This window comes from Tachyglossus aculeatus, chromosome 13 (assembly GCF_015852505.1).
Source record: "Tachyglossus aculeatus isolate mTacAcu1 chromosome 13, mTacAcu1.pri, whole genome shotgun sequence".
NCBI classification, from domain to species: Eukaryota; Metazoa; Chordata; class Mammalia; order Monotremata; family Tachyglossidae; genus Tachyglossus; species Tachyglossus aculeatus.
The window spans coordinates 4,204,377-4,231,663 of record NC_052078.1 but is presented as its reverse complement, the minus strand read 5'-3'; the positions used below and the strand labels follow the sequence as shown (position 1 = coordinate 4,231,663).

The 27,287-nt window shown below is 53.1% G+C and overlaps 1 protein-coding gene and 1 pseudogene across 1 annotated transcript; both read left to right on the top strand.

Annotated features, from left to right (window-relative positions):
• The first annotated feature begins 17,592 nt into the window (after positions 1-17,592).
• LOC119936090 (zinc finger protein 85-like) lies at positions 17,593-24,233 on the top strand. The gene is made up of 5 exons (XM_038755470.1): positions 17,593-19,011; positions 19,744-19,870; positions 20,422-20,535; positions 20,719-21,203; positions 21,235-24,233. Exons 1-5 carry the CDS (start codon positions 17,617-17,619, stop codon positions 22,366-22,368), a joined length of 3,255 nt encoding a protein of 1,084 aa, XP_038611398.1. The 5' UTR covers positions 17,593-17,616; the 3' UTR covers positions 22,369-24,233.
• A 1,368-nt stretch (positions 24,234-25,601) lies between these two features.
• Positions 25,602-25,689, top strand: LOC119936443 (annotated as a pseudogene).
• Positions 25,690-27,287: the final 1,598 nt, after the last annotated feature.

Below are 27,287 nucleotides of genomic sequence, written 5' to 3'. Positions count from 1 at the left end.
AGAGGTCATGGGTTCAAATCCCGGCTTCGCCAGTTGTCAGCTGTGGGAGTTTGGGCAAGTCACTTCACTTCTCTGGGCCTCAGTTCCCTCATCTGTAAAATGGGGATGAAGACTGGGAGCCCCCCATGGGATGGTCACCTCGTGACCTCCCCAGCGCTTAGAACAGTGCTTTGCACATAGTAAGCGCTTAACAACCTGATCACCTTGTGACCTCCCCAGCGCTTAGAACAGTGCATAGTAAGCGCTTAATAAATGCCATCATTATTATTATTATAGTAAGCGCTTAACAAATGCCATCATTATTAAATGGAGGGAGCGGAGGACCGGGCGTCCGTCGGGCCCCCTTCATCGGCTCCCGGCCTACTTCCCAAACTGAGCCCTGTCCTTCCCCTCCCCACAGCACCTATATATATGTGTATATGTTTGTATGTATTTATTACTTTATTTAATTTGTACATATTTATTCTACTTAATCAGTCAATCAATCAATCGTATTTATTGAGCGCTTACTGTGCGCAGAGCACTGTACTAAGCGCTTGGGAAGTCCAAGTTGGCAACATCTAGAGACAGTCCCTACCCAACAGTGGGCTCACAGTCTAGAAGGGGGAGACAGAGAACAAAACCAAACATACTAACAAAATAAAATAAATAGAATAGATATGTACAAGAAAAATAGAGTAATAAATATGTACAAACATATATACATTTTATTAATATGTTTTGTTTTGTTGTCTGTCTCCCCCTTCTAGACTGCGAGCCCACTGTTGGGCAGGGACCGTCTCTAGATGTTGCCAACTTGTCCTTCCCGAGCGCTTAGTGCAGTGCTCTGCACACCGGGGGCGCTCAGTATACACGATTGAGTGAACGAAGGAGTGAACTTTTGTTAATATGTTTTGTTTTGTTCTCTGTCTCCCCCTTCTAGACTGTGAGCCCACTGTTGGGTAGGAACGGTCTCTATATGTTGCCAACTTGGACTTCCCAAGCGCTGAAGCCCCCTCCTTCCTCTCTCTCTATATACCTGTATATGTGTATATATGTTTGTACGTATTTATTCCTCTATTTATTTTACTTGTACCTATCTATTCTATTTATTTTATTTTGTTAATATGTTTGGTTTTGTTGTCTGTCTCCCCCTTCTATCAATCAATCAATCAATCGTATTTATTGAGCGCTTACTGTGTGCAGAGCACTGTACTAAGTGCTTGGGAAGTACAAGTTGGCAACAGTGCTTTGCACATAGTAAGCGCTTAATAAATGCCAATAAAAAAAACAAACATATAGAGACAGTCCCTACCCAACAGCGGGCTCACAGTCTAAAAGGGGGAGACAGAGAACAAAACCAAACAAAATAAAATAAATAGAATAGATATGTACAAGTAAAATAAATAAATAAATAGAGTAATAAATATGTACAAACATATATACATAGGTACAGGTGCTGTGGGGAAGGGAAGGAGGTAAGATGGGGGGATGGACAGGGGGACGAGGGGGAGAGGAAGGAAGGAAGGGACGAAGGAAGAAAAGAAGATAGGAAAAAAAAGAAAGAAAGGAAGAAAGAAAATGTTGCCAACTTGTCCTTCCCGAGCGCGTGTCTAGCACTGTCCAAACAGGGGATCATTCTACACTGGGATGCCTGGAATGCCCAATCCCTCTGCCCACCCGCCAAGCTAGCTCCCTTCCTCCCTTCAAGGCCCTACTGAGAGCTCACCTCCTCCAGGAGGCCTTCCCACACTGAGCCCCTTCCTTCCTCTCCCCCTCGTCCCACTCTCCATCCCCCCCATCTTACCTCCTTCCCTTCCCCACAGCACCTATATATATGTATATATGTTTGTACATATTTATTACTCTATTTATTTTACTTGTACATATCTATTGATTTTATTTTGTTAGTATGTTTGGTTTTGTTCTCTGTCTCCCCCTTCTAGACTGTGAGCCCACTGTTGGGTAGGAACTGTCCCCCTCTCCATCCCCCCCATCTTACCTCCTTCCCTTCCCCACAGCACCTGTCTATATGTATATATGCTTGTACATATTTATTACTCTATTTATTTATTTTACTTGTACATATCTATTTATTTTATTTTGTTAGTATGTTTGGTTTCGTTCTCTATCTCCCCTTTCTAGACTGTGAGCCCACTGTTGGGTAGGGACTGTCCCCCTCTCCATCCCCCCCATCTTACCTCCTTCCCTTCCCCACAGCACCTGTCTATATGTATATATGTTTGTACATATTTATTACTCTATTTATTTATTTTACTTGTACATATCTATTTATTTTATTTTGTTAGTATGTTTGGTTTCGTTCTCTATCTCCCCTTTCTAGACTGTGAGCCCACTGTTGGGTAGGGACTGTCCCCCTCTCCATCCCCCCCATCTTACCTCCTTCCCTTCCCCACAGCACCTGTCTATATGTATATATGTTTGTACATATTTATTACTCTATTTATCTTACTTGTACATATCTATTTATTTTATTTTGTTAGTATGTTTGGTTTTGTTCTCTGTCTCCCCCTTCTAGACTGTGAGCCCACTGTTGGGTAGGGACTGTCCCCCTCTCCATCCCCCCCATCTTACCTCCTTCCCTTCCCCACAGCACCTGTATATATGCTTGTACATATTACTCTATTTATTTATTTTACTTGTACATATCTATTTATTTTATTTTGTTAGTATGTTTGGTTTTGTTCTCTGTCTCCCCCTTCTAGATTGTGAGCCCACTGTTGGGTAGGGACTGTCTCCCTCTCCATCCCCCCCATCTTACCTCCTTCCCTTCCCCACAGCACCTGTATATATGCTTGTACATATTACTCTATTTATTTATTTTACTTGTACATATCTATTTATTGTATTTTGTTGGTATGTTGGGTTTTGTTCTCTGTCTCCCCCTTCTAGACTGTAAGCCCACTGTTGGGTAGGGACTGTCTCTAGATGTTGCCAACTTGTGCTTCCCAAGCGTTTAGTACAGTGCTCTGCACACAGTAAGCGCTCAATAAATACGATTGATGATGATGCTCTGTACACCGGGGGCGCTCAGTAAACACGATGGGTTGAGTGAGTGAGTGAATGAACGAGTGACCATCGAGACGCCGGGGTCGTCCGGAGTCCTAGAGGGGACCCGGAAGTGGTCCCGCGGGCCCAGGCTGGGGACCACTTCCGGTCGGGAATCCGGAGCCACTTCCGGTCGGGAGGCCCTTCCCACTGACAGACCGGGTGAGGGCCGGCGGAGGGGGAGGGGCCCGCCCTTCTCTCTCAGGGACCCCGGGGGAAACTGAGGCAGCGCCAGGAGGAGGAGGAGGAGGGGGTCGGACGGAACAGGTGAGTCCATCATCAGTCGCACGGATGGAGCGCTTACTAATAATAATAATAATAATGCTGGCATTTATTAAGCGCTTACTATGTGCAAAGCACTGTTCTAAGCGCTGGGGAAGTTGCAAGGTGATGATAATAATAATGATGGCATTTATTAAGCGCTTCCTATGTGCCAAGCACTGTTCTAAGCGCTGGGGCAGATACAAGGTAATCATCATCATCATCAATTGTATTTATTGAGCGCTAACTGTGTGCAGAGCACTGTACTAAGCGCTTGGGAAGTACAAATTGGCAACATATAGGGACGGTCCCTACCCAACAGTGGGCTCACAGTCTAAAAGGGGGAGACGGAGAACAAAACCAAACATACTAACGAAATAAAATAAATAGAATAGATATGTACAACTAAAATAAATAGAGTAATAAATATGTACAAACATATATACAGGTGCTGTATACAGATGTATACATATATACAGGTGGTGTTTATATATAAATATATATATATGTATAAACCAAATAGAATAAATACGTACAAGTAAAATAGAGTAATAAATCTGTACAAACATATATACATATATACAGGTGCTGTAGGGAGGGGAAGGAGGTAAGGCGGGGGGGATGAGGGGGAGAGGAAGGAGGGGGCTGAGTGTGGGAAGGCCTCCTGGAGGAGGTGAGCTCTCAGCAGGGCTTTCGAGGGAGGAAGTCCCTACCCAACAACGGGCTCACAGTCTAGAAGGGGGAGACAGACAACAAAACAAAACAAAACATCTTAAAAAATAAAATAATTCCATCCTGTCATCAAGTTGTCCCGCGTGGGGCTCCCAGACTTAATCCCCATTTTCCAGATGAGGGAACTGAGGCCCGGAGAAGCGAAGTGACTTGCCCAAAGTCACCCAGCTGGCAAGTGGCGGAGCCCGGATTCGAACCCACGACCTCCGACTCCAAAGCCCGGGCTCTTTCCACGGAGCCACGCTGCTTCCCCACTACTACTACTAATAATAACAGCATTTATTAAGCGCTCACTCTGTGCCAAGCACTGTTCTAAGCGCTGGGGAGGTTACAAGATGATCAGGTGGACCCCCCGGGGGGCTCACAGTCTTCAATGCTTTGCACATAGCACTTAATAAATGCCATTGTTAATTACTAATTAAGCCACTTAACTGCCCTGTGCCTCAGTTCCCTCCTCTGTAAAATGGGGATGAAGACTGTGAGCCCCAACCTGATCACCTTGGAACCTCTCCAGCGCTTAGAACAGTGCTTTGCACATAGTAAGCGCTTAATAAATGCCGTTGTTAATTATTAATTAAGTCACTTAACTGCTCTGTGCCTCAGTTACCTCCTCTGTAAAATGGGGATGAAGACTGTGAGCCCCCCCCGCCCCCCGTGGGACAACCTGATCACCTTGGAACCTCCCCAGCGCTTAGAACAGTGCTATGCACATAGTAAGCGCTTAATAAATGTCGTTGTTAATTATTAATTAAGCCACTTAACTGCCCTGTGCCTCAGTTCCCTCCTCTGTAAAATGGGGATGAAGACTGTGAGCCCCAACCTGATCACCTTGGAACCTCCCCAGCGCTTAGAACAGTGCTTTGCACATAGTAAGCGCTTAATAAATGCCGTTGTTAATTATTAATTAAGTCACTTAACTGCTCTGTGCCTCAGTTACCTCCTCTGTAAAATGGGGATGAAGACTGTGAGCCCCCCCCGTGGGACAACCTGATCACCTTGGAACCTCCCCAGCGCTCAGAACAGTGCTTTGCACATAGTAAACGCTTAATAAATGCCGTTGTTAATTATTAATTAAGCCACTTAACAGCTCTGTGCCTCACTTACCTCCTCTGTAAAGTGGGGATGAAGATTGTGAGCCCCCCGTGGGACAACCTGATCACCCTTTAAACTCCCCAGCGCTTAGAACAGTGCTTTGCATTCATTCATTCATTCATTCCATCGTGTTTATAATAATAATAATAATAATAATAATGGCATTTGTTAAGCGCTTACTATGTGCAAAGCACTGTTCTAAGCGCTGGGGGGGATACAATGTGATCAAGTTGTCCCACGTGGGGCTCACAGTCAATCCCCATTTTTACAGATGAGGTAACTGAGGCTCAGAGGAGTTAAGTGACTTGCCCAAGGTCACACAGCAGACTTGTGGTGGAGCAGGGATTCGAACCCATGACCTCTGACTCCAAAGCCCGGGCTCTTTCCACTGAGCCATGCTGCTTCTCTAGCCATGCTGTTTATTTAGCGCTTACTGTGTGCAGAGCACTGTACTGGGCGCTTGGGAAGTACAAGTTGGCAACATATAGAGACGGTCCCTACCCAACCGCGGGCTCACAGTCTAGAAGGGGGAGAGAGACAACAAAGCAAAACATATTAACAAAATAAAATAAATAGAACAAATATGCCATTGTTAATTATTAGTTAAGTCACTTAACTGCTCTGTGCCTCAGTTACCTCCTCTGTAAAATGGGGATGAAGACTGTGAGCCCCCCCGTGGGACAACCTGATCACCTTGGAACCTCCCCAGCGCTTAGAACAGTGCATGGCACATAGTAAGCGCTTAATAAATGCCATTGTTAATCTCCATTTTCCAGATGAAGTAACTGAGGCCCAGAGAAGTCGTGTCATGCCCAGAGTCCCACAGCTGACAATTGGCAGAGGAGGGATTCGAACCCATGACCCCTGACTCCAAAGCTCGGGCTCTTTCCACTGAGCCACGCTGCTTCTCACAGCTTCCTATGCTGTGCAGAGCTGGAGCACACAATCCCTGCCCCCAGGGCGCTTCCAGTCCCAGGGGCCGGGAGACGGGGATTGATAGATTTATCGGAGTGGAAAGATAAATTGATAGGGATGAAGGCTGTGAGCACCCCCCATGGGACAAGTGACCTTGGGAAAGTCGCTTCACTTCTCTGGGCCTCAGTTACCTCATCTGGAAAATGGGGATTAAGACTGTGAGCCCCTAGTGGGACAACCTGATCACCTTGTAATAATAATAATAATGATGACATTTATTAAGCACTTACCATGTGCAAAGCACTGTTCTAAGCTCTGGGGAGGTTACAAGGTGATCAGGTTGTCCCCCGGGGGGCTCACGGTCTTAATCCCCATTTTACAGATGAGGGAACTGAGGCCCAGAGAAGTGAAGTGACTTGCCCAAAGTCACCCAGCTGACAATTGGCAGAGCCGGGATTTGAACCCATGACCTCAGACTCCAAAGCCCGGGCTCTTTCCCACTGAGCCACGCTGCTTCTCTTGTAGCCTCCCAAGCGTTTAGACCAGTGCTTTGCACATACTATTCTATTCTATTTATTTTGTTAGTATGTTTGGTTTTGTTCTCTCTCTCCCCCTTTTAGACTGTGAGCCCACTGTTGGGTAGGGACTGTCTCTATATGTTGCCAACTTGTACTTCCCAAGCGCTTAGTACAGTGCTCTGCGCACAGTAAGCGCTCAATAAATATGATTGATGATGATGATGATAGTAAGCGCTTAATAAATCCATCATTATTATTATCATCACCTTGTAACCTCCCCAGCGCTTAGAGCAGTGCTTTGCACATAGTAAGCGCTTAATAAATGCCATCATTATTATTATTATCATCACCTTGTAACCTCCCCAGCGCTTAGAACAGTGCTTGGCATGGAGTAAGCGCTTAATACATGCCGTTATTATTGTTATTGTTAAAGGGACGTAAGTGGTGGGGGGCTGAGGGAGGGTGAAGAAAGGGAGCAAATCCAAGCGCAAGGGCGACGCAGAAGCGGGTGGGAGAAGAAAAAATGAGTCACACGGGAGGAGCAAGTGGAAGAAGGGGATGGGGGAAGGCCCTGGAAGCCTGCAGCGTCTCTGGGGGGGCCTTTTTTAAATTTTTTATATTGGTTAAGTGCTTACTATGTACCAGACGCTGCGATAATAACAGTAGTGATTGCCGATTTGGACTTCCCAAGCGCCTAGGGCAGTGCTCTGCACACAGTAAGCGCTCAGTAAATACGATTGAATGAATGAATGTTAGACACTATGTGCCAAGCACTGTTCGGAGATACACGGTCATCAGGTGGGGCTCACAGGCTTCATCCCCGTTTTACAGATGAGGGAACTGAGGCCCAGAGAAGTGAAGTGACTTGCCCAGGGCCACACAGATGCGTATATAGCTAAAATTCTGTTTATTTTGATGGTAGGGACACCTGTCTACTTGTTCTGTTTTGCTGTCTGTCTCCCCCTTCTAGACCGTGAGCCCGTTATTGGGTAGGGACTATCTCTGAATGTTGCCAAATTGTACTTTCCAGGCGCTTAGTACAGTGTTGTGCACGCAGAAAGCGCTCAATAAATACGATTGAATGAATGAAAGAAGTCTCTTCCACACAGAAAGCAGTGTGGCCTAGTAGAAAGAGCTCGGGCCTCGGTTTTCCTCCCGGTTCTGCCACTTGTCCTCCACACAGGTCACCCGTGGGCACCCAGTTGACACTCCAGGGAGGACGGGGTGACTTTTTTTATTTTAATGGCATTAGTTGAGCACATACTATGTGCCAGACCCCAAACTGAGCGCTGGGGGAGATATAAATTAATCAGGATAGACACAGTCCCTGTCCCACATAGTGCTTTGCACATAGTGCTTAATAAATGCCATCATTATTATTATTATAGGGCTCACAGTCTTCATCCCCGTTTATGGATGAGGAAACCGAGGCACAGAGAAGTTCAGTGACTTACCTAAGGTCAAGCAAATCAATGAGTCGTATGTATTGAACGCTTACTATGTGCAGAGCACTGTACTAAGCTCTTGGGAGAGTACAGTACAGTATAATTAGCAGATACATTTCCTGTCCATAACGAGTTTATAGAGGTGGAGAGAGACATTATGGGAATAAATAAGTAATTTATAATACATAATTTAAAGATGCGTATATGTGCCCCGGGGGTTGGGGGTGGGGCGAATATCAAATGTCCCTCGGTCACAGATTGAAGTGCATAGACTTCATAGTGTACATATATAGTGTATATATGTATATATGTTTGTACATATTTTTTTACTCTAATTTATTTGTACATATCTATTTATTTTATTTTGTTAGTATGTTTGGTTTTGTTCTCTGTCTCCCCCTTTTAGACTGTGAGCCCACTGTTGGGTAGGGACTGTCTGTATATGTTGCCAATTTGTACTTCCCAATCACTTAGTACAGTGCTCTGCACATAGTAAGCGCTCAATAAATACGATTGATGATGATGATGATAGACGACGCAGAAGGGAGAACAAGCTGGGGAAAAGAGGGCTTCCTCGGGGAAGAATCCAGGTCCCCTGACCCCCAGGCCGAGGCTCTTTCCGCTAGCCCACCCTGCTTCTCTTTTGGGGAGGGCGGCATGGATCAATCAATCAATCAATCGTATTTATTGAGCGCCTACTGTGTGCAGAGCACTGTAGTAAGCGCTTGGGAAGTCCAAGTTGGCAACATATAGAGACAGTCCCTACCCAACAGTGGGCTCACAGTCTAAAAGATGTCCAGGCTGGATTCCCGCTCCCTGCTGCAGACTCCCAGGTAATTGCTGGGATGCAGAGGAAAGAGTCCTTTCTCCTCCTCTCTCCTCCAATCAGATTATCATGTGTCTGCCCCGGTGCTTGACATGTAGTAAGCACTTAATAAATACCATTATTATTAGTTGTACTGGGCCACAGGCCGACCGTCCTGGTCCTGCTTCCCCCCAGCAAACTTCGGAGTCTGAGGGGTCTGTCCCCCTGGGCCTGTGAAAGTGACACTCTTCCTACCCCCCGGGGAGAGCCGGGTGACGGATCGGAAAAGTGGGGGAGCCCCCATGGTCCTCCCTCCAGCAGCTGGATCATCAATCGTATTTATTGAGCACTTACTGTGTGCAGAGCACTGTACTAAGCGCTTGGGAAGTACAAGTTGGCAACATATAGAGACAGTCCCTACCCAACAGTGGGCTCACGGTCTAAAAGGGGGAGACAGAGAACAAAACCAAACATACTAACAAAATAAATAGAATAGATATGTACAGGTAAAATAAAAAAATAGAGTAACAAATATGTACAAACATATATACATATATACAGGTGCTGTGGGGAAGGGAAGGAGGTAAGATGCGGGGGTGGAGATGGATTGTTTGTGTGTTTGCTTACTTTACTGTAGTTGTTAAGCGTGTGTCAAACACTGTTTGAAACGTTGAGGTAGGTATAGGTCAGTTAGTTGGGAGACAGTCCCTGTCCCTCATGGGGCTCACAGTCTGAAGTAGGAGGGAGAACAGGTATTGAACCCCCATTTTACAGATGAGGGAACTGAGGCCCAGAGAAGTGAAGTGACTCGCCCAAGGTCGCACAGCAAGCAGTTGGCAGAGCCGGGATTAGAACCCAGGTCCTCTGACTCCCAAGCCTGCGCCCTTTCCTGTAGAACATGCTGCTGCCCCCTTTTTGTTCTGTGTGCCCAGGGAATGGAGAAGCGATGGTGCTCGGGAGGGTCCCGGCCCCGAGAAGATCACGGGCCCGGTGCCTGTTAGAGCCGAGACCCCCGCCCAGATCCGGCCCCAAGATATATATATATATATATATATATATAGATATATAGATATATATAATGGCATTTATTAAGCACTTACTATGTGCAAAGCACTGTTCTAAGTGCTGGGGGATACAAGGTGATCAGGTTGTCCCACGGGGGGGCTCACAGTCAACCCCCATTTTACAGATGAGGGAACTGAGGCCCAGAGAAGTGAAGTGACTTGCCCAAGGTCACACAGCAAGCAGTTGGCAGAGCCGGGATTAGAACCCAGGTCCTCTGCCTCCCAAGCCCGCGCCCTTTCCTGTAGAACATGCCGCTGCCCCCTTTTTGTTCCGTGCGCCCAGGGAACGGAGAAGCGACGGTGCTCGGGAGGATCCCGGCCCCGAGAAGATCACGGGCCCGGTGCCTTTTAGAGCCAAGACCCCCACCGAGACCTGGCCCCAAGATACCATTCCTTCGTAGCATGCCGCTCCATCCCCCCCCACCAAATCAATCAATCAATCAATTGTATTTATTGAGCGCTTACTGTGTGCAGAGCACTGTACTAAGCGCTTGGGAAGTACAAGTTGGCAACATCTAGAGACAGTCCCTACCCAACAGTGGGCTCACAGTCTAGAAGGGGGAGACAGAGAACAAAACCAAACATACTAACAAAATAAAATAAATAGAATAGATACGTACAAGTAAAATAAATAAATAGAGTAATAAATATGTACAAACATATATACATATATACAGGTGCTGTGGGGAAGGGAAGGAGGTAAGATGAGGGGGATGGAGAGGGGGGCGAGGGGGAGAGGAAGGAAAGGGCTAAATTCAATCATATTTATTGAGCGCTTAACTGTGTGCAGAGCACTGTACTAAATCCCGTGTCCGTGCCTTCGATACAAGGCCAGTGGACTCGTCAGCGCAAAACTCGTCTCCTCCAGGGAGCCTTCCCTGATTCATCCAGATCCACCTACCCACTCCACCTCCACCCTGCGTCTGCAATGACGTGTTGGTTTTGCAGACCGCTTTCATTTCCCAAAACACTTCCCCCATCAGTCCTGTCGGTTTAACTTACATCCACCTGTCGTTTTAACTCACATCCACCCTGTGAGGTGGGGAGAAGCCAGTATTTTTTAAATCCCCATTTTACAGGTGAAGAAATCAAGGCCCAGAGAGGTTAAGTGACTTGCCCGAGGTCACCCAGCGGGCCAGAGCTAGAACAAGAATGTGGGTCTTCAGGCTCCCAGCCCTATGCTCCCACCATAGTGAGATTGCAAAATTTTGTATTCTTGGAAATCTCATTCACTCTACCTTGATTAGTATCATCATCAATCGTATTTATTGAGCGCTTACTATGTGCAGAGCACTGTACTAAGCGCTTAGCACTGTACTAAGCGCTTGCACTGTACTAAGCGCTTAGAAACAGGACTGAATTAGTATCGACTGAATTGAGAAGCAGCGTGGCCTAATGGAAGGAGCACGGGCTTGGGAGTCAGAGGACGTGGGTTCTAGTCCCGGCTCCACCACTTGTCTGTTGTGTGGCCTTGGGCAAGCCACTGCACTTCTCTGTGCCTCAGTTACCTCATCTGTAAAATGGAGATTGAGACTGTGAGCCCCACGTGGGACAACTCAATTACCTTGTATCTACCCCAGCGCTTAGAACAGTGCTTGGCACATAGTAAGCGCTTAACAAGGCCCTTCAAGGCCCTACTGAGAGCTCACCTCCTCCAGGAGGCCTTCTCAGACTGAGCCCCCTCCTTCCTTTCCCCCTCGTCCCCCTCTCCAACCCCCCACCTTACCTCCTTCCGAACTTCCCCACAGCATCTGTATATATGTATATATGTTTGTGCATATTTATTACTCTATTAATGTATTTTACTTATACATATTTATTCTACTTATTTTATTTTGTTAATATGTTTTGTTTTGTTCTCTGTCTCCCCCTTCTAGCCTGTGAGCCCACTGTTGGGTAGGGACCATCTCTCTATGTTGCCAACTTGTACTTCCCAAGGGCTTAGTACAGCGCTCTGCACACAGTTAGCGCTCAATAAATACGATTGAACAAATACCGTAATTATTATTAGTAGTGTTAATATCCCGTGGGTCTAGAACACAGTAGTAAGTGCCTGGGAACATGCAACAGAAGTCAAAGGCACTGTCTAAGAAGAACTTCACTCTGTTGTGTTCGATTGGGTGTGTCAGAGACAAGTTCAACAGCAACAGTAATAATAATTACGATATTTGTTAAGCACTTACTCTGTGCCAGGCACTGTACTAAATACAGGTATGTCAGAGACAAGTTCAACAGCAACAATAATAATAATTACGATATTTGTTAAGCACTTACTCTGTGCCAGGCACTGTACTAAATACAGGTATGTCAGAGACAAGTTCAACAGCAACAATAATAATAATTACGATATTTGTTAAGCACTTACTCTGTGCCAGGCACTGTACTAAATACAGGTATGTCAGAGACAAGTTCAGCAGCAACAATAATAATAATTACGATATTTGTTAAGCACTTACTCTGTGCCAGGCACTGCACTAAATACAGGTATGTCAGAGACAAGTTCAACAGCAACAATAATAATAATTACGATATTTGTTAAGCACTTACTCTGTGCCAGGCACTGCACTAAATACAGGTATGTCAGAGACAAGTTCAACAGCAACAATAATAATAATTACGATATTTGTTAAGCATTTACTCTGTGCCAGGCACTGCACTAAATACAGGTATGTCAGAGACAAGTTCAACAGCAACAATAATAATAATTACGATATTTGTTAAGCACTTACTCTGTGCCAGGCACTGCACTAAATACAGGTATGTCAGAGACAAGTTCAACAGCAACAATAATAATAATTACGATATTTGTTAAGCACTTACTCTGTGCCAGGCACTGTACTAAATACAGGTATGTCGGAGACAAGTTCAGCAGCAACAATAATAATAATTACGATATTTGTTAAGCATTTACTCTGTGCCAGGCACTGCACTAAATACAGGTATGTCACAGACAAGTTCAACAGCAACAATAATAATAATTACGATATTTGTTAAGCACTTACTCCGTGCCAGGCACTGTACTAAATACAGGTATGTCGGAGACAAGTTCAACAGCAACAATAATAATAATTACGATATTTGTTAAGCACTTACTCCGTGCCAGGCACTGGACTAAATACTGGGGTGGATACAAGCAAATTGAGTTGGACACAGTCCCACTTGGGGCCCACAGTCTCAATCCCCATTTTACAGATGAGGGAACTGAGACACAGAGAAGGTCACGCAGCAGACAAGCGGCGGAGCCCTGATTAGAACCCATGACCAAGGCCCGAGCTCTTTCCAATAGACTACGCTACTTCTAATTATTCTTATTATTACTAGCGCTCCTCCTAGCTCTCGTAGGGGGAGGCAGTTGAGGAGCAGAGTTTCCCCTGCTAGTCAAGGCCAGCTCAGCTCTGAGTAATCCAGAGCTTCTTTTATACAGTGCAACATCTAATTTAATCAAATAATACAGTAGAGGATAAATGCATCAGGCTCTGCAGCAATAACCCCTTGAGACAGGGTTCTCCATCCAGCCCCTCAGCTTGTTCTCAAGGTGATTAAACCCCACCCCATTAAAAGAGTACTTCCATCTCCTTTCCGGCTACTCCTCTCAGAAGATCCAGAGAACAAAGGGACGATGGATTATGAAGTTGATTGCCTTGGCAACCAAGAGCACCCAGAGGCAATGAAGCAGGCGGTGGAGTTCCAATTTTGACCTTTGTAATAATAATAATGATAATGATGGCATTTGTTAAGCGCTTACTATGTGCAAAGCACTGTTCTAAGCCCTGGGGGGGGGATACAAGGTGATCAGGTTGTCCCACGTGGGGCTCACAGTCTTCATCCCCATTTTACAGGTGAGGTCACTGAGGCTCAGAGAATAATAATAATAATGATAGTATTTATTAAGCACTTACTATGTGCAAAGCACTGTTCTAAGCCCTGGGGGGGATACAAGGTGATCAGGTTGTCCCACATGGGGCTCACTGTCTTCATCCCCATTTTACAGATGAGGTCACTGAGGCTCAGAGAATAATAATAATAATAATGATAGCATTTATTAAGCGCTTTCTGTGTGCAAAGCACTGTTCTAAGCGCTGGGGAGGTTACAAGGCAATCAAGTTGTCCCACAGGGGGCTCACAGTCTTAGTCCCCATTTTACAGATGAGGGGACTGAGGCCCAGAGAAGTTAAGTGACTTGCCCAAAGTCACACAGCCAAGTGGCGGATCCGGGCTTCGAACCCATGACCTCCGACTCCAAAGCCCGGGCTCTTTCCACTGAGCTGAAGTGACTTGCCCATGGTCACACAGCAGACAGGTGGCGGAGCCGGGATTAGAACCCATGACCTCTGACTCCCAAGCCCGGGCTCTTTCCACTGAGCCCCGCCGCTTTGTATTTCCACAGCACCGTGTGAGCTTGCAACCTCACCCCTGGCAAATCCAAATGCCAGGGTGATGCAGAAGGGAGTGGGAGAAGAAGAAAGGAGGTTCAGTGTGAAATCTATCGGTCCACCGTGTTTAGTGAGCACTTACTGTGCGCAGAGCACCGTACTGAGCGCTTGGGAGAGTACAGTAGAATAGAGCAGATCTATCCCTGCCCACAACAACCTTACAGTCTGGAGGGGGGAGACAGACAGCAACGTAGACAAAGAAAATTACAGATCCGCACTTAAGTGGTGTGGGGATGGGAGGCAGAGGATGAATTAAGGGAGCAAGTCAGGGCAACGCAGAAGGGAGTGGGAGAAGAGGAAAGGAGGGCTTAGTCAGGGAAGGCCTCTTGGAGAGGTGCCTTCAATAAGCCTTTGAAGTTGGGGAGAGTCATCATCTGTCTGAGGGAGGGCATTCCAGGCCAGAGGCAAGATGTGGGCGTGCGGGTGGCGGTGGCGGTGGCGGATAAACGAGATCGAGGTACGGTGAGAAAGTTAGTATTAGAGGAGCAAATTTTGCCGGCCGCGTTGGAGTAAGGAGAATAGCGAGTTGGAGTGGGAGGGTAGCGAGGTGAGGTAGGAGGGGGCAAGATGACCGAGTAGACGCATTTCGCCGCCCACAAAGCGTCGGCAGTCTAGAGATCCCAAGGGCAGTTGGAACCACTCCGTCCCAGCTCCCCGTTCAGTTATGCCAAAGTCCAAGTCCATTTTTACCTGTTCACCGCGCTCCCCCTCAGACTATGAGCTCAGATGCCCCGAGGAGCCGAGGCTTGAGGAAAGTACTGCAGAGCTGACAAGAAACCAAGACTGAGAGGGCGGAAGAGTGGGAGCCAAGAAGGTGGCCAGCCATCCGGGTGAGTGTGCATCCCTTAGGGGGCTGGAAAACCCTGGGGGTGACGGGCCCAAGACTGGGGGAAGCCAGGCAGCCCAGTCCAGCGGGCGGGTATTTGGGGGTGGTCCCAGCTGGCTGGAGAGAAGAGGGAGGTGGGGAAGCAAGGTGGTGGTTTGACGACCCACGGGAATACCGCTTGAACCCTTTTCCCGGCCGGAAATCAGTCAGTCAGTTGTATCGAGCGCTTTTTGTGTGCAGAGCACAGTACTAAGCGCTTGGGAGAGGATACTGTAACACCACGGGCTCACGGTCTGGGGGGACGGATATGGACATAAGTGCTGGGGGGCCTGAGGGAGGGGCGAGCAGAGGGAGCAAATCCAAATGCCAGGGTGACGCAGAAGGGAGTGGGAGAAGAAGAAAGGAGGGCCTAATCGGGGATGGCCTCTTGGAGGAGATGGGCCTTCAGTAAGGCTCTGAAGGAGGGGAGAGTGACGGCCTGTCAGATATAAAGCGGGAAGGCATTCCAGGCCAAAGGCAGGACGTGGGCGAGGGGTTGGCGGTGAGAGAGATGAGATAGACAAAAATAGCCGCTGTAGAGGGCAGAGATGCCCGGCGGTGCCTGCGGGACTCTAGAGCTGTCAGGGATGGGTAGGGATTGGGGGCCCCTGCGAAGCCATCCCCAAAAGTCCACCCCTCTGACTGTATCCCCTTCGTCCTTGGCCCTTAGAGAAGCACCTTAAGCAGCAAGTGGGTCATTCGGGGTCCAGCCAGCCGTCGTACACCCCGAATCTTTATTTTGTTAATGATGCGCATCTAGCTTTATGTCTATTTATTCTGATGACTTGACACCTGTCCACGTGTTTTGTTTTGCTGTCCGTCAGCCCCTTCTAGACTGTGAGCCCGTTGTTGGGTAGGGACCATTTCTATATGTTGCCAGCTTGTACTTCCCAAGCGCTTAGTGCAGTGCTCTGCACGCAGTAAGCACTCAATAAATACGATTGATTGAATGAATGAACGAATCTAGCCGCAGGAAGCGGGGGAGAGGACTTCCCTTCATCACCCCCGCCCCTCACAGCTTCCCTGAAATGATCCAGCCACACCCCCGACCCAGTGCAGGCAGGCAGGGTGGTTAGAAAAAAAAATCTCAACCAAGATAAGAGAGCTCCAATCCAAAACCGCCTTTCCTTTTGCTCCACCGTTCCTTTCGAGGGCTAACTTCCTCCCCCAGGCCTCCTTTCTGTCTTCTCGCAAACGTCTCAGGGCAACTTGTCCTCAGCTTCTCTTGGGGGAATCCCAGGTTTCAGGATCACCCCTTCTGGGTCCTCTCCTTTGGATTTTTGGTTGCCAGGGTGACACGCCTGCTGATCCACGTGATTACGTTTTCCTCACTCCGGGGAACCTCGCTACGCAGAGTTCCCAGTATGGCCTCCGGATCCCAACCCGGAGAACCTTTTCCCTAGCATCGCTTGGTCCCGGTTCTCTTTAAAATGAGGATGCGGCCTCCCCTCCCCAACATTTAGCAAGCCCCCTCCCCCAGTTCTTCCTTCTGGTTGGCTGGGTTCCAGCTAGAACCACCAGCCAAATCCCCGGTACTTTGAGTAGATTAGCTTCCCCTTGGGGAAGGGGGGGTCTCCACGGTGAGATTTTTTTTTTTACCTGATCTAGCAACTCTTGAGATTCCCACCCCCTCCATCTGCCAGTGGTGGCTAGCTTGAGTGGCCATTGCTGAGGGGAGCCTGAGGGTCTTCTCGGAGGAGGGGTAGGGTGGCAGAGTGATGCCAATCAAGAACTGGGCCTGGGCCTGCCCACCTTGACTCATTAAACCGATCAATGAGTGTAATTTATTTCTATTAACGTCTGTCTCCCCCTCTAGACTGTAGGCTCTCTGTGGGCAGGGAACGTGTCAGTTCTATTGTACTCTCCCAAGTGCTTAGTAATAATGATGGCATTTGTTAAGCGCTTACTATGTGCAGAGCACCGTTCTAAGTGCTGGGGGGGGATACAAGGTGATCAAGTCGTCCCACTTGGGGCTCACGGTCTTAATCCCCATTTTACAGATGAGGGAACTGAGGCTCAGAGAAGTTAAGTGACTCGCCCAAGGTCACACAGCAGACATGTGGTGGAGCCGGGATTCGAACCCACGACCTCTGACTCCAAAGCCCGGGCTCTTTCCACTGAGCCATGCTGCTTCTTAGTACAGTGCTCCGCAGACAGTAAGCACTCGATAAATACGATGTGAATTTATCGAGCGTTTACTGCGTGCGGAGCACTGTACTAAGCGCTAGAGACAGCTTGACAATACAACAGAATTAGCCGACACGTTCCCTGCCCATAACGAGCTTACGATCTAGAGGGGGAGACAGACGTTAATGTGAATAAATAATTTGTGACATGTAACTTTAAGCTATGTACCGTGCACCCAGTGAGCGCTCAACGAATACCAAAAGCATCCCGTCCCTTCCGTCCCAGGTCGACTGGAGCCGTCCAGGTCCACCATGGCCCCCAACGTGAGCACCAAGCGGAAGAACCTGAGTATGGAGGACAAGGTGCAGGTCATCCGGGAGGTCGAGAGGGGCAAGAAGAAGTCGGCCGTGGGCCGCCAGTTCAACCTGGTGCGGTCGACGATCCACAGGATCTGGAACGACAGGGAGCGGATCCTCAGCGCGTTCGAGCAGGAGGGGCCCAAAGCCAAGCGGCTGCGGAAGCCCGCCCGGGGGGACGTGACCCAAGCCCTGGCCAAGTGGGTCAGGCAGCAGAGGGCCGCGGACGCGCCCGTCAGCCGGCCCCGGCTCGTGGTCAAGGCGCGGGAGCTCGCGGCCACCTTGGGGGACGAGACGTTCGTCTGCTCCGGCGACTGGATCCGCCAGTTCAGGCTCCGCCACGACGTCCGCTTCGCCCAGGGCGGGGGAGCCGCGGCCGGGGGTCCCGAGGCAGGCGGGGAGTGGGCGGCGGCCGTGTGGCCGGCGCTGCGGGAGGACTTCGGCGAGGGGGACGTCTTCTGCGCGGACGAGACGGGCCTGATTTTCGGGACGGCGGGCGACGGCGGGAGACCGTCCCGGGACCGGATCACGGCGCTGGTGTGCGCCAACATGAGCGGGACGGAGAAGCGCCGTCTGGTCGTGGTGGGGGAGTCGCCCCTTCCCGGACCCCCGGCCCGGCAGGCCCCGGAGCGGACGCCCGTCTTCTACTCGGTCCACCCCAGGGCCCGCGTGACGTCGGCCCTGTTCCGGGCGGAGCTGCGGCAGTGGGACCGAGAGCTGCGCCTGCAGAGCCGGAAGATCCTCCTGCTTGTGGACCCCGGGCCGGCGCGCCCGCGGGTGGACGGCCTGCAGAACATCCGGCTGGCCTTCCTGCCGTCCGGGCACCCGGGTCGGCCGCGGCCGTTGGGCCGGGGCGTCGTCGGGAGCCTCCGGGGCCACTTCCGCCGGCTGATGACGCTGAGGCGGGTCGAGCGCGCGGGCCGCGGGGGGGACCCGGCCGCCACCTTGGGGGACGCCCTCTGGGCCGCGGACAAGGCCTGGGGCGGCATCACGGAAGGCACCATCCGCGAGGGCTTCCGGCAGGCGGGGCTCGCCGGGGCCGACCCCGGGGCGGCGGGCGACGACGGCGAGGGGGACGACGATCTCCCCAAGGCGGGGTGGCCGAGGTGGACGGAGGACAACGGGCACGCCAACGGCTTCTCCCGGTTGGACCCGGACGTGTTCGCCATCTCCCGGCCCCCGTCCGAGCCGGCGGGGGACCGGGACGGAAGGGCCGGAGGTGAAGAGAAGGCGGAGGAGTCGGCGGGCGCTCCCAGCACCTGGGATGCCCTGCGGGCCTTCAGGCTCCTGCGTCGGTTTTACCAGGCCTGGGAAGCCGAAGCCCTAATCCCTCCACTCAGGAAGCGGAAGGTGAGCCCTGACTTCTTTTTGCTACGGGAGACCGATTTCCCTTCCCCTTGGGGGTCCGTGGGCCTCCCCACCCTCGGTTAAGCGTTCGGTACCGCTCTGAAGCGGGGCCTTGCGTGGAAGAGGTACGGGGGCGAGAGCGGGGCGGCACAGCGGTTGGCATCGCCTAGCGATACCGACTCCATCCCGGGACTCCTCCGGACCCCCCGAATCCTGGCCACGCACAGTGATGACGTCTGAGAACCCCAGCGTGCTACTTTTAAGCACCCGGGCCCGGTCCCAACCCCCGACCTCATTTTCCTTCCTGGATCCCCCGACGATGCCCTCTCTCCGATCCTCTTCCCCAGCCCGATCCACTGAGTAAATCAAGTCCGACGAAATCCTAGCTTCACGTTCTCCCCGCCTCTGTCACCCTTGGTCTCTTTCCCCCCTGACTGCCGACCTGTGACAGAGGCGCCGTCCTTTTGAGACATCAGTGACCCGGCTCCATCTGAGAGTCAGCCGGACGATTTCCGGGCCCCTTCCCGCTCGCTCTGCCGTGTCGTGTGACGCTCCTCTGGGCCTGCCCGTCTCATCTCTTGGGTTATATAAGTTCTTCCAGGGCGGGGACTTTTGGGCCAACTCCCAAATGAAATGGCAGGTGCCCCGCGACGTCCGGTTAGCGTCGGTGACGGGGCCGGCGCCGTCCCCGCCGCCCGGCCGCGGGGACTGACCGGGGACCGGCGGGCGTTGCAGGTGCCGGTGACGTTCGAGGATGTGGCCGTCTATTTCTCGCGGGAGGAGTGGGCGGCGCTGGACGGGCGGCAGCAGGAGCTTTACCGGGACGTGATGCGGGGCAACTACGAGCTGGTGGCCTCGCTGGGTGAGCGTCCCGAGCCGTGGGGGCCTGGGGAGATCGGACACGGGGTGTGCGCTGGGAAGGGGGCCCGGGCGATGGGGCAGGGGCAGTGCCCGCCGGATGCCCACTCCACCTGGATTCTGCTGCCCGCCTGCCTGTCTCCACGCTCCCAGGGCCCCGGTCTCCCCCCGGGAGACGGCCAAGGGACGGGTTGCCCGTCCGCACCCTCCTGGTGGCAGGGATGAGAGATCAGTCAATCAATCAATCGTATTTATTGAGCGCTTACTGTGTGCAGAGGGATGAGAGATAGTGTTCTTTGGGGCAGAAATGCACTTGGGCCGGTGGCTCCCACCCTGGCCCCTTATCTCCAACTACGGATCGAGCCACAGAGAGGCTAGGACCGCAGCAAGAGGGTTGCAGGTCAGCTCCAAGGGGGTGGCGGCGGCGCTGGCCCCGAACCAGAGCCTCGGCCTCACCCGTCCCGCCGCGCTCCGTCCCCCTCTCTGACCGTCAGCCGCCTGCCGCCCTCGGCCTGCGACGTGACTCCCCCCGTGTCCGTCTGTGCCTTCCCGCAGGGGCTCTGGACCCCAAGCCCGACATCCTGTACCGGATCGAGCACGGAGAGGAGCCGTGGGTGGGCGTGAGCGGGCACACGGCCCTGAGGGACCTGCTGGCCTGCTCCTTCCTGGGTGAGTGAGTCCGTCCGGGCGGCCCCCGAGGGTGGCGAGGAGCAGCCGCGGGCGAGAGCGGCTTGGCCTCCGGATCCAGAACCCGCCCAGCCTCAGGGCCCCGTTGCGGGGGGCCGTGGGGGTATCCGGGTCGCCGCCTGACGCAACCCTGGTTTACATTCCGGACTCTCTTTTCTCCCCCAGGAGCCAGCCCGGACCCCGCACGCCGTGTCCTGCCCGAGGACCGGACCGTGGCAGGGGCACCTCCCCCGGCCCTACCCACGCCGGGGGCGCAGACCGCGGAGGACCAGCTGCTCCGGGCCGGCGGCCAGGCCGGCTTCGGCCCCCTGGCCCTCGAGGCCCCCGCGGGGGCGGGCGCCGGCGGGCCCCCGCGGCGGGCGGCCGGGGAGAAGGGAAAGCGCTGGCGGCAGCGACGGCGGCGGAGGAAGCCGAGGGCGGGCCTGCGCGGGCAGAGCTGGGAGCGGCCCCACACGTGCCCCGGGTGCGGGAAGCGCTTCAGCTGGGAGCAGAACCTGCGCATGCACCGGAGGACCCACCTGCCCGCGGGCCCCTCCGAGAGCCCCCCAGCCCAGCCCCCGGCGCCCCCGCCGCCCGCCGGCGCCACCCCCAAGCCCAAACCCTTCGCCTGCTCCCAGTGCCGGAGGCGCTTCGGCCAGAAGCGGGAGCTGGCCCGCCACCGGCGGGCCCACGCGGGGGGAGCGGGCCTTCGGCTGCTCCGAGTGCGGGAAGCGGTTCCGGACCAAGGCCAGCCTGGCGCGGCACCAGCAGAGCCACCCGGGCCACCGGCCCTTCGCCTGCCCCCACTGCGCCAAGCCCTTCAGCCGCCACTGGCACCTGGCGCGCCACCTGCGCTGCCACTCCGGGGAGCAGCCGTTCGCCTGCCCCGAGTGCGGGAAGCGCTTCCGCTGGAAGAGGAACCTGGTGACCCACCAGCGGCGGCACGGCGGCGGGCGGCCGCTCTACCCCTGCCCCGACTGCGGGAAGCGCTTCACCTGGAAGAAGAACCTGCTCACGCACCAGAAGGCCCACGAGGAGAGCGGCGGCCCGCGGGGGGACGGGGCCCCCCGGGCGGGGGCGGCGGGGCCCGGCGCCCCCCCGAAGCCGAGGCTCTTCGCCTGCGCCCTGTGCGAGCGGCGCTTCGGCCGCAACATGGACCTGATCCGCCACCAGCGCGTGCACACGGGCGAGCGGCCCTTCCCCTGCCCCGACTGCGGGAAGCGCTTCAGCCGCAAGGCCCACCTGCTGGCCCACGCGCCGGTGCACACGGGCGACTGGCCCTTCCCCTGCCCCGACTGCGACAAGGGCTTCTGCACCAAGGCCAACCTGGTGCGCCACCAACGCACCCACCTGGGCATCGGGCCCTTCTCCTGCCCCCAGTGCGGCAAGTGCTTCGGCCACGAGGAGGACCTGGCCCGCCACCTGCCCTGCCACGCCCGCGAGCGGCCCTTCACCTGCGCCGAGTGCGGGAAGTGCTTCAAGTGGAAGAACAACCTGGTGGTGCATCAGCGCAGCCACACCGGGGAGCTGCCCTTCTCCTGCCCCGAGTGCGGGAAGCGCTTCAGCCAGAAGTCGCACCTGGTCACCCACACCCCCGTGCACACGGGCGAGCGGCCCTTCCCCTGCGCCCAGTGCGGCAAGCGCTTCCGGCAGAAGTCCCACCTGACGGCCCACACCCTGGTGCACAGCGGCGAGCGGCCCTACCCCTGCCCCGACTGCGGGCGCCACTTCATCCGAAAGACCAACCTGATCCGCCACCAGCGGGTCCACGCCGGGGGGCCGCTCGCCGCCCCGGGGGCCCCCCCGTCCCCGGAAGACCGGGGCGGCCCCCTCTGACCGGGTGGGAAGACCCGGCGGGGGGAGTCGGGCACGGCCTCATCCGGGCGCAGCGGAGGCCGGGAGGCGGGTCTCTCCCTCGCGCGTTGACCCTACCCTTGCCCGACGCGGACATTCGCTCCCCCCACGACCCCGGAATGGGGCTCTGGGGGGAAATGGAGGCTCGGCGGAGATGTGAGGTGGAGGGATCGGGAGACCCGAGGCCGTGAGCCAACGCGAGGCCACCCCGGCGGTAGGCAAACAGGAGTTAGCGACGGGCGGAGGAACTGAGAGCTCTCTGGAGGCTCTAGTCAAGTAAGTGTCCCCGGGGTGGGGGCCTGCCCAAAGCCCAGTGTCTGTAATAACGGCGGTGTTCGTTAAGCGCTTACTCTGTGTTAAGCACTGGGGTAGATAATGTGATCAGGACGGACACGATCCCCGTCCCACGTGAGGCTCACAGTCTAAAGGGGAGGGAGGATAGATTTTTAATCCCCATTTTACCGAGGCACGGGGAATTCACGGTCGTTCGGAGGAGTCGAGAGTCAATCCCAGGTCTCCCGACTCCCAAGCCCTTTCCGCTAGGCCTCGAGTCGCGGGTTCTGGTCCTGGACGTTAATCTCCTCGACTCCTGCCACGATGGGGGTCCTCGGATCCGGCCAGAAAGGAAGGTCAACCCCCGGTCGGGGCTCGTCCACCCCCAGTCTTTCAGGTGAGGTAATTTGGGTCGGCGGGCGCCGCCAGGTAAGAGTCCTACGAGGCGGCATCCCCCAAAGGTGCCAGCCCGCTCTTGGCCAGGGACCGCCGCCGGACCACCCCCTGGGGCGGGCCCCAGAGTCCGGCCGGGAACCCGGGCAGTGAAGCGGCAGCGGAGCCCAGAAGCCAAGCACGCGGACGGGATGGGGAGGGCGGGGTCCAGCGGGCGGGCCGAGCCAAAGCCGGCTGGTTCCCGCAGGGCAGGCGAAACTGGGCAGTCACCAAGTTGGAGCCCGGGCAGCCACAGGGAAGCAGGGATCGGAGGTGGGTTCGGCCCCAGTGATGAGGCACTGACAGGAGGGGGGCCGCAGGGGAGCCGGCCGGTGGGTTGGGAAGGTCAACGTTCGGGGTGGAGGCCGCTCAGCCCGGGTCACGGCGAAGAGCAGCGGAGAAGGGCAGGTCAGAGGGCAGGCGATCTGCCCTGGCACCCCAAATTGTCCATGCTCCCAGTTCCCTCCCGCTGCCAGCCCTCACTGACTCTCCTCTGCTCCGGGATTGAGGACTCCGCGGGGAAAGAGGGAAGGGAATTGACGGGACTCCTCCACCCCTCGCTCAGTGGTCTTCCCTTTCTTCCCCCGCGAGATGGGGGGGGGGGAGTCGCTCCGCCCAGGAGGCCGCAGGACCTGGGCGACACGTTGGTCTCCTCCCTCCCCTCACACACACTATCTGGGGAAAAGCCAAGGGCTGGGCCGGAGCCTCCAGCCGTGGGAGGGAAAACGGTCCAGCTTCGTCTGCTGTTCAGTCATTCATTCAATCATTTATTGAGCCCTTACTGTGTGTAAAGCACTGTACTAAGCACTTGGGAGAGTACAGTACAACAGACACGTTGCCTGCACAAAACGAGTCGATGCAGAAGGGACGGATCGAGGCTGTGGTCAGCACTACTGTCCCACCACCACCTCTGTGGGCAGTGGAGACTGGGAGAGAAAGGGGGAAAGTGGTCCGCCCAGTCCCTCGGAGCAGAATCTACGGTAACGGTCAAGGTGTCCATGGCCATCATCCAGGAAAGCCAAAGGGTTTTGGTCCCAGAAGGTTCTGGGCCCGAGTTGTTATTGTGGTATTCACTAAAGGCCTACTGTGTGTCAAGCACTGTTCTGAGCACCAGGATAGATACAAAGTTTATCAGGTCAGACACAGTCCCTGTCCTGCATGGGGCTCCCGGTCTTAATCCCCATTTTACAGATGAGGGAACCGAGGCACTGAAAAGCAAAGCGACTTGCCCTTGGTCACACAAAAAGCAGGTGGTGGAGGCGGGATTAGAACCCAGGCCCGGACTCTTTCCAGTAGGGTGAGTCACGCCTTCTGCGTTGGCCAGCACGGATTTGGGGTCCCGTTAGGGTCCCCGATCTTCCGCACGCGTCCGGTACGTGAGGTCTGGATCCTGGGCCTTTCTCTGCGCGTGACCGCCGGTTCTTACTGTCTCGCTGATGAACTGGCGCTGAGAAGCAAGCAGCCGGCGGTGGTCTCTGCAAAGCTCTCCCACAGCCCGGCTGAGTGACCCAAAATTAAACGCAGGAATCCCAAGAGCGGACCGGGGGCCACGCCGACGACCTGCGGGGCATCCCCTCTCAGTGGGGCGGCCGTCTACACGGGTACGATCTACACGGGTACAAATGATTCCTAAGGCCACTGGCCACCGGGCGACTAAAACCGTAGTGGCCAATCGTGTTGCGGGGCCGATCAGCGGGAGGTAATAAAAGCCACTTTAAATCAATCAGGCTATCGATGCCATTCATTGAGCGCTTACTCCCTGCAGCGTGGGACTCAGCCCTTGGGAGAGGACAATCCAACGGAGGTGGTAGACACATTCCCTGCCCACAGGGAGCAGAGTCTAGAGCACCAGAGAGGAAATGTCACAGAAATGGACTTAATGATGGTATTTGTTAAGCACTTAATATGTGTTCTACACTCTGGGGGGGAATACAAGGTTATCAGGTTGTCCCACGTGGGGTCACGGTCTTAATCCCCATTTTACAGATGAGGGAACTGAGGTGCAGAGAGGGCTGGGGGTGGGGGGAATATCAAGTGCTTAAAGAGTACGGATCCAAGTGCGGAGGTGACAGAAGGGAGAGAAATGAAGGATTAGGATGGCATCTTTTAGGAGTGATTTTAGTAGAGCTTTGAAGGTGGGGAATATAGTGGTCCATTGTATATGAATGGGGTGGGAGTCCCAGGGCAGAGGGGGGATGTACGCCAAGGGGTCAGCGCCGAGATGGACGGGATCGAGGCTCAGTGAGTAGGTTGGCTTGAGAGGAACATGGAATGTGGGCTGGGTTTTAGGAAATCAGTGAGGAAAGGTGTAGGGGTGAGCTGATTTGAGTGCCTTAAATCCAACAGTAAGGAGTTTCTGTTTGATGCGCAAGAAACCACTGTAGTTTCTTGACTGGGGAGTTGTGGACTGAACTATTTTAGAAAAATGATCCAGGCAGCAGAGGGAAGTGTGGGCGGGAGTGGGGAGAGACAGGAGGCAGGGAAGTCAGCGAGGAGGCAGATGAAGGAGTCAACTCTGGTTTCTCTTCAGATCGCATAAATCTTTCACTTTTTACTAAAGATTTGCATGGAGAGGAACAATTACAAGTTTGTAGTTCACCTCCTCCAAGAGGCCTTCCCAGACTGAGCCCCCTTTTCCCTCTTCTCCCCATTCCCTCTGCCCTACCTCCTTCCCCGCCCCACAGCACCTGTGTATATGTTTGTACAGATTTATCACTCTATTTTACTTGTACGTATTTACTATTTTATTTATTTTGTTAATTATGTGCATTTAGCTTTAATTCTATTTGTTCTGACGACTTGACGCCTGTCCACGTTTTGTTTTGTTGTCCGTCTCCCCCTTCTAGACTGAGCCCGTTGTTGGGTAGGGATCGCCTCTATATGTTGCCAACTTGTACTTCCCAAGCGCTTAGTCCAGTGCTCTGCACACAGTAAGCGCTCAATAAATACAATTGAATGAATGAATGAAAAGGTGGGGAAAGAGGATCAGCATGGTAGGGGTTTGGATGGAGAGGAAAGAGTAGATCCTAGAAATGTCAAAGTAGAATTGACAGGATTTGGTGCTACTGCATATGGGTGTCCAGTGAGAGAAGTGAGTAAAGGATATGGGCTTGTGAGACGGGGAGGGTGATGGTGTTGTTTACAGTGTCCGGAAAGCAGGAGTTCTGTCTTTGTAGGAAGCTGAGGTGTTCTTTCCATAAGGCCCCTCCCTAGCTGGTACACAGTGGATGTTTAAGGGTTTCTCTTACCAATTGCAAATCTCTTTCTCCGTTGCCATGGTGAAACCGGGTCAGAGGACCTGGGTTCTAATTCTGACCCCGCCACTTTGCTGGGTGACCTCAGGCAAGTCGCTTAACTTCTGTGCCTGTTTCCTCATCTAAAAAAATGGGGATTAAGACTGTGAGCCCCATGTGGGACATGGACTGTGACCAACTTGGTTACCTTGTATCTGCACCAGCGCTTGGAGCAGTGCCTGACACATCATCATCATCATCATCAATCGTATTTATTGAGCGCTTACTATGTGCAGAGCACTGTACTAAGCGCTCGGGAAGTACAAATTGGCAACATATGGACCAGTCCCTACCCAACAGACACATGGTAAGCACTTAACAAATACCATAAATGGAAAAAAAAGGTCATGTTGAGGAGTCAGACTTCTAGAATAATTTAAGTGGCTGATGGGAAGGAGAAAGGGCTAAACAGAGGAGGCAAATAAATGGCACGGCATTTCAGGGATTTCCCAAAGCTACCGGAGTCGACCATTGGGAATCTGGGTCTTCCGGCTGAATCTTCAAGTTTGAAAAAATAAGATGTGGACCAGCCCAGCCAGGTAAACCCGGGCTCTGGCAATCATGAGGTAAAATCCGACTGCCTTGGGAAGGCCGGAATTCAAAGGCGACTCCATGATGGTATGACATAGTAGTACATGGTAGTACAGTGCTCTGCACACAGTAAGCGCTCAATAAATACAATTGATTGATTGATTGACCGATTGGGTCAGAGTTGAAGGTGATCTAACCTGACCCGCTCCCCAGGTCCACCAGACGGAGAGTGAAATCCTGTTGGATCCTGTCTATACAGCCCCGCTGGTGGATGCAACAAGAGGCTGGAACATAATTTCTCCATGTGAGTGACACCTGGAAGAAGACGGGCAGATGCAGTTTCCTGAATCGGCCCAGATCTTCAGCAACACG

Coding starts and splice junctions, on each gene's coding strand:
- LOC119936090 (XM_038755470.1), top strand. CDS start 17,617: ATGGCCCCCAACGTGAGCACCAAGCGGAAGAACCTGAGTATGGAGGAC. Junction 19,012..19,743: donor CTCCACTCAGGAAGCGGAAG/GTGAGCCCTGAC, acceptor CGGGCGTTGCAG/GTGCCGGTGACGTTCGAGGA. Junction 21,204..21,234: donor TCGGCCAGAAGCGGGAGCTG/GCCCGCCACCGG, acceptor ACGCGGGGGGAG/CGGGCCTTCGGCTGCTCCGA.